This window comes from Mirounga leonina, unplaced genomic scaffold (genome assembly GCF_011800145.1).
Source record: "Mirounga leonina isolate KUSES-001 unplaced genomic scaffold, KU_Mleo_1.0 Mir_201, whole genome shotgun sequence".
NCBI classification, from domain to species: Eukaryota; Metazoa; Chordata; class Mammalia; order Carnivora; family Phocidae; genus Mirounga; species Mirounga leonina.
In genome coordinates this window covers 31763584-31782455 of record NW_023270504.1, presented here as the reverse complement: position 1 = coordinate 31782455, position 18872 = coordinate 31763584, and the positions used below count along the sequence as shown (strand labels likewise).

General features: G+C 38.7%; 1 protein-coding gene across 6 annotated transcripts in view; it reads right to left on the bottom strand.

Annotated features, from left to right (window-relative positions):
* Positions 1-18872, bottom strand: part of LOC118025817 (cat eye syndrome critical region protein 2) — a 171008-nt gene that overhangs the window by 10883 nt on the left and 141253 nt on the right. For 4 of the 6 annotated variants that reach the window (XM_035028552.1, XM_035028553.1, XM_035028555.1 and 1 more), the window contains 8 exons: positions 12289-12442; positions 8365-8494; positions 7786-7823; positions 7608-7699; positions 7241-7367; positions 5904-6292; positions 5015-5143; positions 3971-4817 (listed from right to left, as the gene is read on the bottom strand). In XM_035028552.1, coding sequence (XP_034884443.1) covers positions 3971-4817; positions 5015-5143; positions 5904-6292; positions 7241-7367; positions 7608-7699; positions 7786-7823; positions 8365-8494; positions 12289-12442 — 1906 coding nt within the window. The remainder of the gene's footprint in view (positions 1-3970; positions 4818-5014; positions 5144-5903; positions 6293-7240; positions 7368-7607; positions 7700-7785; positions 7824-8364; positions 8495-12288; positions 12443-18872) is intronic. The other 2 variants (XM_035028556.1, XM_035028557.1) reach the window with 2 other exon arrangements.

Sequence of the window (18872 nt, the reverse complement as noted above, 5' to 3'; positions counted from 1 at the left end):
ATAAAGGCCATATATTAAAAACCCACAGCTAACATCATACTCAATGATGAAAAATTGAGAGATTTCTCCTAAGATCAGGAATGAAACAAGAATGTTCACTCTCAACACCTTTATTCAACATAGTACTGGAAGTCCTCACCACAGCAATCAGACAACTAAAAGAAATAAAAGGCAACACAATTGGTATGGAAAAAGTAAAACTTTCACTACTTGCAGATGACACGATACTACATATAGAAAACCCTAAAGACCACGAAAAAACTACTAGTACTATAAATGACTTCAGTAGGGTCACAGAGTATAAAAGTCAATATACAGAAATCTGCTGAATTTCTATATGCTAATAATAGCAGAAAAAGAAAATAAAACAATCCCATTTACAATTTCATTTTTTATCTTTATTATTTATTTATTTATTTTTAAATATTTTATTTATTTGACAGAGAGAGAGAGAGAGAGAGAGAGCGCGCGCGCAAAGCAGGAGGAACGGCAGGGAGAGGGAGAAGCAGGCCCCCTGCAGAGCAGGGAGCCAGATGGGGGGCTCGATCCCAGGATCCTGGTATCATGACCTGAGCTGAACACAGATGCTTAACCGACTGAGACACCCAGGACCCCCTACAATTTTTTTTTTTTTTTTTAAAGATTTTACTTTTAAGTAATCTCCACACCCAAGGTGGGGCTTGAAACTCACAACCCCGAGATCAAGAGTTGTATGCTCACTGACTGAGCCAGCCAGAGACCCATTTACAATTTCACCAAAAACAATAAAATACCTAAGAATAAACTTAACCAAAGAGGTGAGAGGCCTATACTCTGAAACACTGATGAAAGAAATTAAAGACAAGACAAAGGAAAGACATTCCATGTTCATGGATTAGAAGAACAGATAATTGAGGCACCTGGGTGGCTCAGTCGGTTAAGCCTCTGCCTTTCGCTCAGGTCCTGATCCCAGAGTTCTGGGACTGAACCCTGCATCTGGTTCCCTGCTCAATGGGGAGTCTGCTTCTCCCTCTGTCCCTCCCCCTGCTCACGCTCTCTCTCTCAAATAAATAAAATCTTAAAAACAAAAAAACAAAAAAACAGATACTGTTAAAATATCCATGCCACCTAAAGTAATCTATAAATTTAACGCAATCCCTATCATAATACCAACAGCATTTTTCACAGAACTAGAACAAATAATCCTAAAATTTGTATGGAACCACAAGAGATCCCAAGTAGGCAAAGCAGTCTTGAAGAAGAAAAACATAGGTGGAGGTGTCCCAATCCCAGATATCAAGCTATACTACAAAGTTGTCGTAATCAAAAGAGAATCATACTAGCACAAAAAAAGACACATAGATTAAGTGAACGAAACAGCCCAAAAATGAACCCACAATTATATGGTCAATTAATCCTTGACAAAGGAGGCAAGAATATGCAATGTGAAAAAGACAGTCTCTTCAAAAAATGGTGCTCAGAAAATTGAACAACCACTTGCAAAAGAGGATAGATAGGTCTCTGGAGGCAATGGAAACAAAAGCAAAAATTAAATATTGGGACTACATGAAAATAAGAAGATTATGCAGAGCAAAGGAAACAATCAATAAAACTAAAAGACAATGGGGGAAGACATTTGCAAATGACATATCTGATAAAGGGTTAGTATCCAAAATATATAAAGAATTGATTGGGTGCCTGGGTGGCTCAGGTCATGATCCCAGAGTCCTGGGATCGAGCCCCAGCTTTGGGTTCCCTGCTCAGTGGGAAGCCTGCTTCTCCCTCTCCCACTCCTCCTGCTTGTGTTTCCTCTCTCACTGTGTGTCCCTCTGTCAAATAAATAAATAAAATCTTAAAAAAAAAACCAAAAACTGGTAGAACTCAACACCCCAAAACCAAATAATCCAATTAAAAATGGACAGAAGACCTCAACATCTATTTCTTCAAACAAGACATTCAGATAGCCAACATGAAATGATGCTCAACATCACTTATCATCAAGGAAATGCAAATCAAAACGACAGTGTCACTTCACACCCATCAGAATGGCTAAAATAAAAGAACACAAGAAACAACAAATGTTGGTGAGGATACAGAGAAAAATGAACCCTCGGACACTGCTGGTGGGAATGCAAACTGGTGCAGCCACTCTAGAAAACAGTATGGAGAGAACTAAAATAAAAATAGAATCACCATATCAGCCATTAATTCCACTACTGGGTATTTATCCAAAGAATACGAAACACTAATTTGAAAAGGTATATATGCACCCATATGTTTAGCACCACCTACAATAATCAAGATATGGAAGCATGTGTCTACTGAAAGATGAAGAGGTGGTATGTATATATATGTGTATGTAATATATGTATGTATATATGTATACATATATGTGTATACACAACACATATGTAATATATGTAATATTACTCAGCCATAAAAAATAATGAAATATTGCTATTTGCATCAACATGGATGGAGGATATAGTGCTAATTGAAATGTATCAGCCAGAGAAAGACAAATACCATATGATTTCACTCATATGAGAAATTTAAAAAACAAAACAAATGAACAAAGAAAAAGAGAGACAAACCAAAAAAACAAACTCTTAGCTACAGAGAACAAACTGATGGTTACCAGAGGAGAGGTGGTGGGGAGATGGGTGACACCGGTGATGGGGATTAAGAGCACACTTATCATGAAGAGCACTAAGTAACGTATTGAAGTGTTGAATCACAGTAACACTGTATGTTAACTATAGTGGAATTATAGTTAAAAAAAAAAGTGTCAGTAGATATCTAAATAAATAAATACATAAAAACAAAAGGTAATTCTGAGTTCTAGGCCTATCATCAATTTTATATGGAATATTCATATTTGATAAAAGATCAGGTTTCTATTCTTCAGTCATCTATTTTTTTAAATGATTTTATTTATTGAGAGAGAGTATGAGTGCAAATGGGGGGAGGGGCAGAAGGAGAGAGAGATTCTAAAGCAGTGTTCACGCTGAGCGCAGAGACTAACATAAGGCTTGATCCCATAACCCTGAGATCATGACCTGACCCTAAATCAAGAGTCAGATGCTTAACTGACTGAGCCACCCACGTGCCCCTCTCCAGTCATGTATTGAAGAAAATAACACAATACATGGTGGATATCTATCCTAGAAATAAGCATTAATTACACTTTTCATCTTCTCAATTTTCAGGTTAATCTCTCTCTTTTTAAAGATTTTATTTACTTATTTGAGAGCAAGTGAGAGAGTGAAAGAGAGAGCATGAGCTGGGGGGAGGGGCAGAGGGAGAAGCAGACTCCCCGATGAGCAGGGAGCCCGACATGGGGCTCAATCCCAGGACCCTGGGATTGTGACCTAAGCCAAAGGCAGACACTTAACCGCGCCACCCAGGTGCCCTCAGGTTAATCTCTTAAATGATATTTCTAAGAAATCCCTTCAATGTTTGCTTCTTAGTGGCTATAAATATGTGTCCCAGGAATAGAAGGATGGAAATAATTAGAATTTAAAGTACTGAAAATTTATTCCATAATGATAATGTTTAAGACAGTCATTTTAAAAGGCAGCTTGATGATGTAGTGGTTGAGAGCACGGATGCTGGATTGAGTGGGTCTGGGTACAAATCTCAGCTCCACCACTTATTTGCAAGACGAAGGCAACCAATAGCTTTGTGCCTCGGATTTTCCATCTGTACAAACAAGTATAATAAAACAGTAGTTATCTCAAAGCTTATTCTGAGAACTGATTTACTGTATCTACAAGTCTCAAAAAGACTGCATGGAACAGTAAGGACTACATCTGTGTAAGGATAATTACTACCAGGAATCCTTTCAGATCTTTGGACTAATACTATGACTGGCCCAACCCTGAGTAGTTCAAGAAGCTGGAAAGAAGTCTGACAGTATTTGTAAAAAAGATTCCTTATGAATTAATGGTTTAAATGTCAGACGTCAGACAAAAATGATGCTGTCAATTACCTCGGTCGTTCTCAGGCTCTTGTGTTTCACTGTTATCCTGTGTCCTCCCAGGGTTCCCCAAGGTAGGCTTGGGGGCTGACACACTTACTGATGCCGAGTGAGCTACCTGTGGAAAAGGGCCAGGTAAATGGTGGGGTGTAGGCTGTCGGGGGTGGTAAGGCACACCTGGTGGGCAAACTCGGGAAGAAAGCTGCTGCATGGCAATCATCTCTGGGCTGTCCATCATGGAGTCCCCTCCTTGCACCCCCCGCAGAGCCTGGGAGGGTGCTCCAAAAAGAGAACTTGGCGTTGGGGCCGGAGGTGGCTGTAACCGATGTCCACCAGATTTACAGGGTGCTCGCATATACCCTGAAGAAGCAACTCCATGAGGTAGAAAGCTTGATTGTTCAGTCCACTGGTTTGGGGGGAGAGGAGGTCTCATCACTCGGGAATCCATCATATGACCAAGAGTGCGAGGCTGGTGAGAGGGTCCTGGCCCCATGGGGGGCTTCTCATCTGTGCCCAAGGGTCCTGGGTTTGTAGCACCATGGTTCCCATTCCAGACAGCAGTGTGTACTCGATTCATGTACTTGTATGATCGGTACATGTGGCTGGGAGGAATTTCTGAGCTTTCAGGAAAGTCTGGGGGTCGGGCTGGAGCCCCACCATGCCTGGGAGGAATAAATCCTGACTGGAATTGAGTTGGGGGATAAATATTTCCATCCTGACTAGGGCCACCCATATGCCTAAGCTGCAAGGATCCAGGATGTGATCCCATGTTACTAAGGTGTGTCAGCCCCCCACACACTTGCTTCTCTTCTGGAGTGCCTAGCCTGGGTCCTCGGTGGTTGTTAATTCCAACTGGAGGCTGGCAACAAGAAAACAGGAGAAAGCAGAGTTCAGTAGACCCACAGAATAAGGCACAACGTGTAAAGGGCTTAATCTATAGTAAGAGACTCCACAGAATGGAAGATTCTGAATTGAATCGAACCTGGTAAGAGACTGTATTTCTGACGTTTATCTGTGGAACCTTCTGCATTTGCATATCCTGAGTAGGCTGCTTACCTGCATGGCAAAAGGCTGAGGCTGCTGTACGGGTTCTCCAGGGTGTGGTTCTGGGACCCTAGAGGAGACATATAAATTGGCAGGATCTGATCCTCGAAGAGGGACAAATGTTCCTGGTACTGCTGACCTCTGGAGGGCGTTGAGTAACGGCAAGAGGAGAGGGGAAAAAAAGAGAAAGCACAGAAGACATTAGGTAGAAAACAAGGACGCTCCTGGAGAAGGCTAGCATATGAGCTCACCCAGATCGGGGCTAGTTCTCGGGCCCAAAGCAATCTCTCACTGCGGGACAGAAAAACTGCTGTTTCTTAATCTCTTTTTCACTACTGCGTCCTCCCCCAAGAGCCCTTTAAGACAACTTTTCCCCAACTGCCCCTCAACATGAAATTTTTTTTTTTTTAATATTTTATTTATTTGACAGAGAGAGAGATAGCGAGAGCAGGAACACAAGCAGGGGGAGTGGGAGAGGGAGAAGCAGGCTTCCCGCCGAGCAGGGAGCCCAGTGTGGGGCTCGATCCCAGGACTCCGGGATCATGACCTGAGCCGAAGGCAGACGCTTAACGACTGAGCCACCCAGGCGCCCTCAACATGAAATTTTAATGCCACAGATATACAGTCTATTTTATGTGCTATGTGTATTTCTGTGATTTGTACACAAAAAGAGTTTTTAAAATCTCAATTTTTGCCCACATTGAAAGTGCATCAGATTGATTAAAAGAAAGAAGATTTAAAATAAGACGAAGAATGAATAAAGAAAGGACAGATGAGGGGAGAAGAAATCATCCATATATAGAAAAATTACTTTGGAAGAGGAGCGAATTAAACAGGCTTCACTTCTCTTTGAATTCACCAACTAGGAGAAACTACTGTTGAATTTTGAGTTATTCCTTACCATCTGGTTTAAAAGGGGTGCCTGGCTGGGCATCCCACCATAATGTAGGGGACGAGAAAAGCCTCGGCCATTTGAGGTGCCCACCTCCCGAGGGAGTTGTGTGGAACTGCTGCTTTGATTATCCCCAGAAGAGGAAGCTCGGCGGGCAGGCGGCAATGACTTCCCTCCATTCTCCACCAGTTGCTGTTTCTTGCTGGGCCCTTCAGAGTCCCTGGAGCGGGTCCAAACATGGCTTCCACCGCTTCGCCCAGCCCGGCTCCGTCTCTTCTCTCGCTTTTCATCCTCTCTGATCCAAAATTCTTCATCTGTGTCTCCATCTTCACCAGGAAAATGCTTCATCATTGCTCGATGGAAACACCTCTCTAAATTATCAGACATCTTGGTATACTCTATGGGAAGATACAAGGACTGACTTCCAGATACAGCTTTTACAGTACATAAAAGACAATTCTCTTACCAATGAACAATAAAAGATGCTACTTGGGTAAACTCGTGAGCTTAATTCAACCCGAGTGATATTATGTTGTATAGCTATGGACACAATATGAAGATACTGTTTTTGTCCTAAGAGGCTCTAGGCTATATGGCTGGAACAGGACTCTAGGACTATTAACTTAAAGCAAGACAGATATAATTCTTTAAGGCTAAATGGCAGAATTATTAAATACAGTCATTGAAGCTACTTAGTTCTGTCTTTTTTTTTTTTTTTTTTAAGACTTATTTATTTGAGAGGGAGAGCAAAACTGGGGGCACGAGACGGAGAGAGAGAATCTTAAGCACACTCTCTGCTGAATGCAGGGCTGGACGCGGGGCTTGATCTCATGACCCCTTAGATCATGACCTGAGCCGAAATCAAGACTCGGATGCCCAGGCACCCCAAAGCTGCTTAGTTTTTAAGCTAAACCATTTGAGCTACTGTATAAATGACTCCAAGTTTCTATACTTGGAGCCATACATGCTTTGTTACTAGAGATCTACTCTACGGACTTCTCAAGATGATTTAAGAATCTAGGGTCAGTCTTGTCAGTGGTTAGTGGTCTCTGTGCAGTACAAACTAAACCCAGACTGGTCTCTAAGACAATGAAAAATAACCTGAGCCCAGTTAGCCAACAGATACATTCTTTTGTCACAAAGGATAGGAGCGGTTCTGGCACATATTGTGTTAAGTGGTCAGAATGGCCAATCCCATGGCTTTAAATGTAAGCTTTGTTTATAGCCCCAACGAAAGGTCTGAATCATTTCTCTATTTTTGTGTATTTCTAAAAAAGAAGGTATTTTGTTCTTGGTTGAAATGGTATATAGTAAGTGTATCCATAGCAAACTCCTTCCCCACTTACCACTACTTTCCCCATTATATTTTCGACAATTCCTAAACATAGTCTTCATGTCATTTACAAATTCCTCCTTGGTACAGTATAAGCCTCCATTCAGTTTCTTCTCCATGCTTGAGATATCCATGGGGACCTAAAATAGGACACATTAAATTACAACATGCTGGAGGAAAAACATCTCGTAGTCCTTATGAGGCAAAGGAATCATGCCACTGCCTGGCATATATCCAGCAACTGATTCTCAAGGAACAACAGGTGAACTTAAAACAAACTTAAAACAAACTTAAAACAAAAACCAGCAACAAAAATCAAGAAAGAAAGAAACAAACAAACAAAAAAGCATAGTAAGTATAACTGCAAAGGTAGCCTCTACCTTAATAATCTGGTAATAGTTTGGGGCATACGATTCATCCACAGGTTCTAAAAAGGGCCAGGAATCCTTGTGAGCCTTTACCACATCTAGAACTGAAAGCCAAAGAAAAGAGCTTAATTAATGCACTTGACTGGAGTACTTGTATCAGAAATAATAATAGTTGAGAATGGGAACTGACCTTTATACATGGCAGTGAAATCATCATCCAACTCAAAGCTGTGAATCACAAAATAAGAAATAGTAACTTTGACCACCTTCTCTCCTTAGCTCTCTTAATTCAATCACAGACACATAGCTGATTACACCAAGGTTTGGGACAGTTCATTGGGACTGTCTCTAGACAGTCTAGAAAATAATTATATTCTCTAGAATATATATAGAAAAATATTCTCTAGAAAATAATTATGAAGATGAAGGTTAGCAAGCCTAAGCAAAAAAAAAGAGGGAGTATCATTTTCATCATCTGTAAAATGATAGGGTTGACTTAGATGATCCACAACTTAATTTATGATTCAGTAACGCTGGTTATTTAAGAGCACATTATTTCCTGGGTTTTATTTTACCCTAATGAATATTTTTGTAACCTAAAGAATAATAATACAAAAAGGCATACAGAAGAATGAGAAGCTCATAAACACTGACTATTACCTACCACACAGGGTTGTTTTAAAAATTAAATGAGAAAAGTGCTTAGCACAATGCCAGTGTGCTTCGCAAATGTTACTGGCAGCTACTGTTGGTATCATTAAGTACTCACAGGTCTTTAGTCTTTTTTTCTTCTCTCATGGGGGAGCTAGGGTCCAGATGGGAAAGTTCTGGGGGGAGCTCCTTTCCTTGGGCCAGCAGCCATGCCCTTTCTTCCCTGAGCTTTCTCCTCTTTGCTCGATCTACAATGAACACAGTGCATTACAGTACAAGTGAGGTTAAGCACTCTTTAGATGATTAGATTAGATGTGTGTTAATCATTTTGAGAAAGGAAAGAAACAAAGATCACCTATATCATAAAATTATTTTTGCTTCTTTTGCCATCCTCTTAGTAATTAGGATGATTCTACAGCTTTATGAAAAATATAAACTTGTGGAACCCATTTCCTTTATGCATATTGAGCTCAAGGGCTGGGGAGGGATGAGCGTGGTAGGGAGGGCACTGGGAAGGAGAGGGAGGAAAGAGCAAGGATGAAGAAAAACAGAACTAGAAAAAAAAGGAAAAAATAGAAGACTGAATGAAGATTATCCTTCTTTGAATACCTGAGGCCTTTCCAATCTTTCTCTCAGAAAAACAACATCCCCCTTTTAAGGACCAGACTTTCAATCCAAACATATACAGAATTTTATACGCATATCTAAGCTCTCAGGGTTTTGTATTTACAAAGGCATCCTTGCACACCAATTGTCTTTGCTCTTCAATCCACCCCTACTACTGGCAGCTGGCCCTTACCAAGCCAGGGGTAGTCATAAATTTGGCTGGGAACAAGGGAAAGATGCCAGCTGGAACTGGCAAGGAGCTGGAAGACAGGGATGATCTTTTTCTGGCTCTAGCCCTAGCCATGAGAAACACACTTGGCATTCCACTACTGGCCTGATGGGACACTCACTGCCAGAGGGAGCTGGAAGGTAAGGAGGAAAGAAGAGGCAGGGAGATAAAGAACACTGTCAGACAGAAGACATAAATATGGAAGGGAGAAGCCAGGACACATCTTCTATTTTCTTCCCTAAGGGACAGGCTCCACATCTGTACCCTGGCTAGGAGTATGACATGACCCTGCTAAGTGTTTTCTCTGTCTAGTTCTGTTTGACTTGTGTTTTTATTCTTACACTATCACTTATAAACTTAAATTTATATCTGCTTTAATTAGTCAAAGGCACTTTGCTATACTATTTTTTAAAAAATGATTTCAAGATTAAAGTATAACAATTAATGAATATCCATAAACGTAACAAACTGTCAGATTTTAACATTTTTGCTTTAGTAACCTTAATACAGTAGTGCTTTCTAGTTGGTTGCAATTTTTTGCATCTTGTAAATAATATAATGACAATTCTTTTGACACGCCTTCTCGGGCACATGTGTGTGTTCTCTGGGATGTACGCCTAGCAGTGGAATTGCCAGAGTGCTTTCCAAAGGGGTACAGCTATTCTTTCCATAGTGATAGGAGTTATCTCACACTCACTTGGTATGATAAAACTAGCATTTTTGCCCAACTGATAAGTATTGCTAAGGAATTTTGATGCTTTCATTTGCATTTTCCTGACTGGAGTGATATTGAACATATTTTCATGTTTACTGACCATTTAGCATTCTCTTGTGTGAATTTCCTGCTTATAAATACTTGGCCCTTTTCCTTTGGGTTGCTGCATTTCTAATGGATTTAGAGAAGTGCTTTAAAGAATCTGGATAATAAGTCTTTGATGGTTATGTATTAAAATTAGCTTCTACTTTGACTCGTCTTTCCATTTTGTTTATGGTGTTTATGTAAGTTTTAAACAATTCATGTAGTAAAACATTATCAATCTCCCTCCCTTTGTGGCTTGTGCCTTTTGTACTTAATACATTCTCAACGCGGAGTGTGCTCAAATTTCTATCATTCTCTCCCTCTGCTCCTCCCACCCCCCACTTCTACTTGCATGCTCTCTCTTAAAGAAAAAAAAAATCCATTACTGCCTCTGCCTATTTTACTTAGCTTCCAAGAATTCAGGAAAAATTTATTGTTGTAACTATTTTATAGCCTGTAAAAATTCTCTCCACATTTTCCCCATGATAACTATCATTTGTGAGCTTGCTGTGTGCTAGGGACTACCTGTCTTTTATTTAATCCCTCTAACAAGGTCTGCACAGCCCTACGTGATTTGACCCCTGGTTACCTCTGTGAACTCATTTCCTGCCCATCTTTCCTTGCTTTGCTCTTTGGTCCATACTGGCCTTCCTCCTGCATATTCCTTCCTCAAGGCCTGTGCACCTGCTGTTTCTTCCTCTGTCTTCCCCCGTCACATGTTCATATGGCACCTTCATCCACTTCATTACGAAATGTCACATATTCAGAGAGGGCTTTCTTGACAAGCTTATTTAAATGCCACCGACATCATGTCACTCTTTATCTCTAAACCTGTTTTATTTTTTTTTAGATCTTTCACCTCCAAATATGATTCTACAATATCTGTTTGTTCTGTTTTCCCACCACTGGAATGTAAGCCCCATGAAAGGATTAACTTCTTTTGTTTAATATCTATATTCCTAGAACAAAGCCTGGCACAGAATGGGTGATCAAAATATATTTGACTTAAAGAACAATCTATAACATAGATATTATTAATCTTACAGGTACAGAAACGTTTAAACCATAAAAATAAGTTTTGAACCTGTCTGTGTAAAAGTCAAATGAGAACAGTGTAGTAAATAAAAAACGACACTGAAAATTACAGAGTCCCCTTAAAAACTATACAAAATTAAAGCCATAGTTACTGTCTTGAGAATTTAAATCTAGCATTGGAAATGAAACCTATGAAACATTTTACAAGTAGAATATACTACATATTGTCGCACAGCCTAAATTTGTAGATTAAATGCACTAAGTAAGGATTTTATAATGAAGAAGTGATCACAGTAGTAATGGGGTTAACCTATGAACAAACAGAAGGCACTACTACTTAGGAATGGGAGGGAAAAACGCACACAATAAGGCCAGAATCCTTTAAATTTTACAGCCAAAATTTATTTAAATTTTGCACTGAAACACTGCATTAAAAAGTCAAATCCAGGTTGTGCAGTTTTATTCAAAAATTTAAAAATTCACTAAATTTACCTGAAAGGAAGAAATACTAGTCTGTATTCAACTAAGCTGATGATTTGTTACCATATGATTTATCCGGTTTAGCTTATAAATACAATTGCTATCTCATACATCTAGGGACAGTTATTATCTTTGTATTAACTGCAAATGAAAAAGAAATCTAAGACCAAAACCTAGACCCAAGTCTGAGAAAAAGGATTTGTCCTAATAAAATCAATGGTAGGGCGCCTGGGTGGCTCAGTTGGTTAAGCGACTGCCTTCGGCTCAGGTCATGATCCTGGAGTCCCGGGATCGAGTCCCGCATCAGGCTCTCTGCTCGGCAGGGAGTCTGCTTCGTCCTCTGACCCTATCCCCTCTCATGTGTTCTCTCTCTCTCAAATAAATAAACAAAATCTTTAAAAAAAAAAAAAAAATTCAATGGTAACATCAAAAACTAATGATGTATTGTATGGTGATTAACATAACAATAAAAAATAAAAAAAGAAAAAAAATCAATGGTAGTAATCTAGATTTGTATAGTGCCATACTTGAAAAAAAAAATCTTTAAGATTTTTCTTTACACATTTCAATTGTGCTTAAATTTATTTCTATGAAACTTGTCATCAATACTTTAATATTTTTTTCTATTTTACATGAGGGATGTACGCAGATGAGGGCGATAAGTGGTAAAACTGAAAGGAACACCAAGAATAACAAATACAAGTGTGTAGAAGGAATGCACATGCAATGAGATTGGATCCAGAAGAATAAACAAGAAAAAGTGCAATTAACAAGACATTTAAATAGAAATTGTCGGAAGTAGCTTAGATCTAGGATAGAACCTAGTTTGATTTGGCTTTGGCCAGAGGAGGGCTATTCCCATACCACATGTACTGTGCAGAAAGCCCACATACCTTCCACTGCCTTGACCTTTTCCTCCAGCTCTCGTTTCCTCTCTTCCTTTAACATCTGCTCCTGCTCCTTCTTCTGCACTGCTAGAAGAATTTGACGTTCTTCCTCCTCCTCTTTGCGCTTCTGTTTTTCTATTCGGGTAAGCACAGGGGTCTCCTATAAAGAGCCAATTAAGTGTACAGAGTCAATATACAATAATGTTAAGATCAGTTTTTTGCACAAAGATTCAATTTTTACTGAATTCAACCTATTCAATAAATAATATTAGATAGGGAATTTATATCATAACCACAAGTTAATTTTATCATCTATAAAATAAACATATGGAGATCTATAACTAACACTAAAACACAATAGCTACTTGAAATAAGGTAAAGTTTTGGTCCCAATGTTTACATAATTCGTAGTCTTTGGGAGATAATCCTGTATGTTGGACCAGAGAAGAGAAACTGAGGCAGTTCAGAGACACCACTCTTATAGATGTAATATCTAATAAAAGTGACATCTTAAAAAGTACTCTCATCTAAATAAACTTTAAAAAGAATGAAAGAACATAGGGTCACAATTTCAATGTGCAAGACTTTGAAACCCTTAACATTTATACTTTACAAAAAAAACAATGGATAAAATTGGGAGTTTGGTGGGAGGGGCCACCATTTTGCCTTAAGATACAGAAAAGAAAAAGGCAACTGTACAAAAACTCATAAAATTACTCAGACTGGAGAGCATTTTCCCTTGTTTTTCACACAAATGACATTAACATAAAGATTTTAGTTGGTCACTGGGAAACTGATTGCCTAAGAAATCTAACAAAAGATAAAGAAAAATAGGACCATTACCAAAATAATTAAAAGTTTTACTCTGCATATTTTCCAATATAAATAGATCTGAGCCATTCTGTAAACCAGAATAGTGAAGCTAGGGCTGAAATTATTTATTTTCATTTCTTCCCTTGACTTCTGTGCTGATATGAAAGCTAGAACGTTTTAAAAAATTGTTATTGAAGAAGTAGTAACTGTTGCCTGAAATAGAGAACATGCATAAGTTTCAGAGACAGAAAAATGAATCCGGTATTAACAAAGGGAGAATTCGGGGCGCCTGGGTGGCTCAGTCGTTAAGCGTCTGCCTTCGGCTCAGGTCATGATCCTGGGGTCCTGGGATCGAGCCCTGCATCGGGCTCCCTGCTCCGCGGGAAGCCTGCTTCTCCCTCTCCCACTCCCCCTGCTTATGTTCTCTTTCTCGCTGTGTCTCTCTCTGTCAAATAAATAAAATCTTTAAACACAAAAACAAAAACAAAGGGAGAATTCACAATACCCTAATAGAAAAGATAACATTAATTATCCCATTTTAGATAAACCTTTTTATTTATTTATTTTTAAAGATTTTATTTATTTATTTGAGAGAGAGAATAAGAGACAGAGAGCACGAGAGGGAGGAGGGTCAGAGGGAGAAGCAGACTCCCTGCCGAGCAGGGAGCCCGATGCGGGACTCGATCCTGGGTCCCCAGGATCATGACCTGAGCCGAAGGCAGTCGCTTAACCAACTGAGCCACCCAGGCGCCCCATTTTAGGTAAACCTTAATCAGGAATGTGAAGCTTTTCTTCACAGATCTTTTTGGTAGGAAGAAAACCTGCTAGATAAATTTTCAAAGGTTTTATACCATGGAAATTACAAAAGTGGTCTTAGAGAGGAGAGAAGAGACTAACACAGACTGACATTTCCAAGTCATTTATAAGTCTTCACTGAACACGGAAACTGGTCTTTGGAACCAAGTTCAATTTCTCATTTGAGTCTGAATTTGGAAGTGGTCTTGCCTAGATAGTAGACCTTCCTAAAGTCACTTGACCTTTCAAATCCTACGAACTTGTGTTTAAAAGAGTCTGTTACTACAAGGTAAAAATCTGAAATGAGTAAGAACGGAGATGAAAATGAAAAAACAAAAAAAACCCAACAAAAACCAAAAAAAATCCCTAAACACCCAGATAAACCAAAAAAACCCAAAAACCATCATCACATACCTAATACTGAAAAACTAAAGAAAGTTCCCTAAAATCTTTATCCTATAACCAGAGCAGGCAGTTTCGATATGCTAGATATTGTTTCTGAAATGGGGAGGCTACTGACATTAAGGAAAATTCTTCTGAAGAATGTATCTCTAGCTAGTGCCTCCTAAATGCTATTTAAGCATCTTCTCTCCATTACACAAGTACACCCACCCCACAAGTCCTTCATTATTCCAACTTTTTGGTAACACCTTTACCCAGCTCAAAAGTTATCAGGAACTTCGGTTGTTAAAACAAACCGAAACAAATTGCCTTTGCCCCTTTCAGTTATATAGTGACTCCAAGCAGGGGTAAGGGGAGGAGACAGAGGAAAGCTAAGCCCGGTCAAAGGAATTATTTCATCCCAATAAAATTGTAGTACTTTCTGCATGTATGTCAGATACAATGAAAAAAGAGAAAAAACAGGTGTACAGGCCATAAGTTATTTACATATAAATAATAATAATAATAATAATAATAATGTATATTCTGCCCCTTCCTTCAAAGGACAGCAGGTGAGAACATGTGAAATATTCTTCTTTCAACCAGTACAAGGGGATATTAAATAGAGTCAGCATTTTATTTTATTTTTTTTATTTTTATTTTTTTAAAGATTTTATTTATTTATTTGACGAGAGAGACAGCGAGAGCAGGAACACAAGCAGGGGGAATGGGAGAGGGAGAAGCAGGCTTCCTGCCGAGCAGGGAGCCGGATGTGGGACTCGATCCCAGGACCTGAGATCATGACCTGAGCCGAAGGCAGTCGCTTAACCAACTGAGCCACCCAGGCGCCCTAGAGTCAGCATTTTAAATAAGGACTAAAGAAATTCAAGCTAATGTGAATGGAAGTATTAAGTCACCAAAGAGTCATCTGTAAATAAATATGGGAGGTGTTTCATGTTTGAAGTCAATGGAAGTGGGGAAAGGGAAAAAAAAAAGATAAATAAATCTCAAGAATATCTATATAATTATTTTTGCAACAAGTATGACAATTTATATGTCTTACAAATCAATTAACAATAGGTAGTTCAGTCAGTTAGGTGTCCAACTCAATTTTGGCTTAGGTCATGATCTCAGGGTTGTACTCCTGCACTGGGCTCCCTGTGGAGCCCCCCCACCCATTTGCACAAGCTCCCTCTCTCAAAAAACCCCCAACACAAATCAGTTAACAATAGCCCCCCCACAAAACAGATTGAACATGAATACAAAATTCATGGGAGATAAAAACCACTGTCCATGATCAAAAAGAAATGTAAAATAGCCTTTTCACTTACAAAATGTGAAAGATAAGAAGTGATACATTTGTAAAGATGTGGTAAAATGAATGCTGTCTGTTGCAGCACAGGTCTTCTGGAGGACAATTTGTACGTATATTTTTATAAATATATTATTTGTCTTAATATATATATTAAGAACCCTAAACAGAGTAATTACACTTTTATGACTTCACTGTAAAAATGAGATAGGCAGGCAAAGATATTTCTCTAAGAAGGTTTGAGTCAACATTATTTAAAATGGTGAAAACTTATAGGAGCGCCTGGGTGGCTCCGTCTTAGGCGTCTGCCTTCTGCTCAGGTCATGATCTTGGAGTCCCTGGATCGAGTCCTGCATCGGGCTCCCTGCTCGGCGGGGAGTCTGCTTCTCCCTCTGACCCTCCCCCCTTCATGTGCTCTCTCTCTCATTCTCTTTCAAATAAATAAATAAAATCTTTTTAAAAAAATAAAATGGTGAAAACTTATAAATATACTAAATGTTTAATAATAGGTAAAATTATGTAGTCATCACTATAAAATCAAGAGAAGTTATTTTAAGATTATTTATTTTAGAAATAGGGAGAAAGGGGGAGAGAGTGTGAGGGTGCACAGGAGGAGGGGCAGATGGAGGAGACAGAATCTCAAGCAGACTCCCAGCTGAGCCCTGAGCCTGACACAGGGCTTGATTTCAAGAACATGAGATCACAACCTGAGCAGAAACCAATTGAGCCACCAAGGTGCCCCAACAGAAGTTGTAGTTCTGAGGAATTTTTAACAAAATATGAAAATGCTCACAATGTTAAATGAAAAACACAGACGACAAAATAATATTCAATAAGATGCCAGTTTTGTAATAAATGCATAGAGAAAGGGCCTGAAGCAAATAGGTAAAAATGTAGGAGTGATGATTTGTGAATTGTGAGATTACTAGGTCTTCCACAGTATTCTAATATATTCCCTCAAGTTTTCTATAAGAGCACATAAATTCTTTTGGACTTAGAACTCCTTCCCAAGTACACTGGAGAAATGAACTATTAGGACATATTCTAAAATGATCTAGTTTTTGTTAACTTTTTACTCTCTCTGCTATATGTTCCCTGTTAAAAGTCTAAAATATGTTAAAGTACCCAAAGGTTAGAACTTTTCAATTTTTAAGATGAGGTACGTTTAAAAACTGATTATGAATAGTTTATTTTGGTAACAATGAAGCAGGAATCTTAAAGTTTAGGATAATTATAGATGGAAAAAATTGCTGTTAAATCAGAGGCCCTACATCATTTAAAAATATGTAAAACTTACTCTCATATAGTTTTTTGTTAAAACTCCAAGTGAAATTCACATAAAATTAACAATTTTGAAGTGTATAACTCAGTGGCATTTAGTACATTCACAGTGTTGTGTAAGCACCACCTACACTAGGTTGCAAAACATTTTTAGCACCCCAGAAGAAAACAACGAATCCATTAACGAGCCAGTCCTTACTCCCCACTCCTCTAGCTCCTGGCAACCACGCATCTGCTCTCTGTGTGGATTTACTTGCTCTGGATTTTCACATAAATGGAGTCATGCAATATCTATCTATTTAGTTGCTTTTTATCCCCAATACATTAATATTTATGCTAAGCACATAAGATACAATAACTAACTTAAATTTATGGCATCTTAAAAAACTTATCAATAGCAAAAAACCAATCTGATTTAAAAAATAGGCAGAGGACCAGAACAGACATTTTTCCAAAGAAGACACACAGATGGTCAACAGGTACATGAAATGGTGCTCCCCATTTCTTATCATCAGGGAAATGCAAATCAAAACCACAGTGAGATGATATTGCTTCACACCTGTTAGACGCTGGCTATCATTAAAAAGACAAGAAGTAACAAGTGTTGGCAAGGATGTAGACAAAAGGAAAGCTTCATGCACTGTTGGTGGGAATGTAAATTGGTACGTGGTTCTCTTTCATCATGTGTTATAATTTCAGCAGTTCTTATCTGATGTGAATTCTCAACAATTATTATTTTATATAAATTGCATCATATACATCTAAAAAAAACGTCCAAGTGCATCAAGAGTGTTTTAAAAGTTACTGTTATGATTTCCAGCAGTGTTAATGAACATACCACTAAAAGACAGGATTCACTGCCTGAAGACACTTTTGCTAGTGTTTTAAACTTTAATAGTTTAAAGAACAAGTACAACCAAATGAACAAAAACAAAACAAAAAACTGAAAAGATAAAAAAAAAATCCTTACACCGTTTGGCACTGCAATGTTCTTTTTTTTCTTTAAAAGGGGTCAGTTGTAAACCAGGTGGTATCTAAATCTTTTATAGATTAAGAAAGAGACGTGCTAGAATCAAGGAGGGATTTTAATGAGAAGCTAATTAGAAACACTACTTTGAAATCCTCTAAAGTATTATAAATAGAATCTGGTTGAAGCAGTGCCCAGGACTCCCCTTCCGTGCTCCCTCCTCACCCAGGGCAGGTTACCAGACACCCTGGCACCCTTGCCAACTTTAGTAGCACACTCGAGACTATACTACCACAAAGAGCTCCCTAGCAACAGCAATGTCCAGAGTCTACTGACAAAAATAACCAATGCAGCCCTAATCCCAAAGTTCAGAAAGACTACCTCCCTTTGCTCATATTTTCCCCAGGAGTCACAATTAAAAGACTTTTCGAGGCAAAAAGATTAGACTCCTGGGTGACCAATATAGGTCATACACCCTGCCTATAAGGCTTTTATCGCCTGAAGATTTTCTGCTGCTTAAACAAATGCACAAAACTCATGCCACATCTAAGTTTTCTCTAGGATAACTGGGTATTGGAGCAGATATTCAGGATCTCTGCAATACCATGGTTAGTTATACCTAAAACTAAAGACAGCAGAAAAAAAGAGAAACACTGCTAAGAATACCTGAAAGAAGAAATTTTAGTGTCTGCAGCTAAGCTTTTCTTACAGCCACGAAGAACCTTTTGGTCTGTATTCAGATTACTATGCAATCTGCAATGTACACTAGGGCATTCAGGACTCAGTCAAGGGCAATGAACAGAAAATAGGAAAGAGAACTTTAAAGGAGGTGTTAACTGTCAAGATATTGAAGAAAAGTGGAGAGGACACAACAAAACAAAAGGAACTAGAAAACCATTTGAGAACTATGGCTGGATACCAATTACCAAAGGCCATTCCAAATCCAATGACTGCTATAGGAAACAAGAAACTGGGGAGACTGAAGCAGTCATTACAGAATTGTTATTCCAAAGGTAATTAAGTGTTGGGCAATTTATCTAC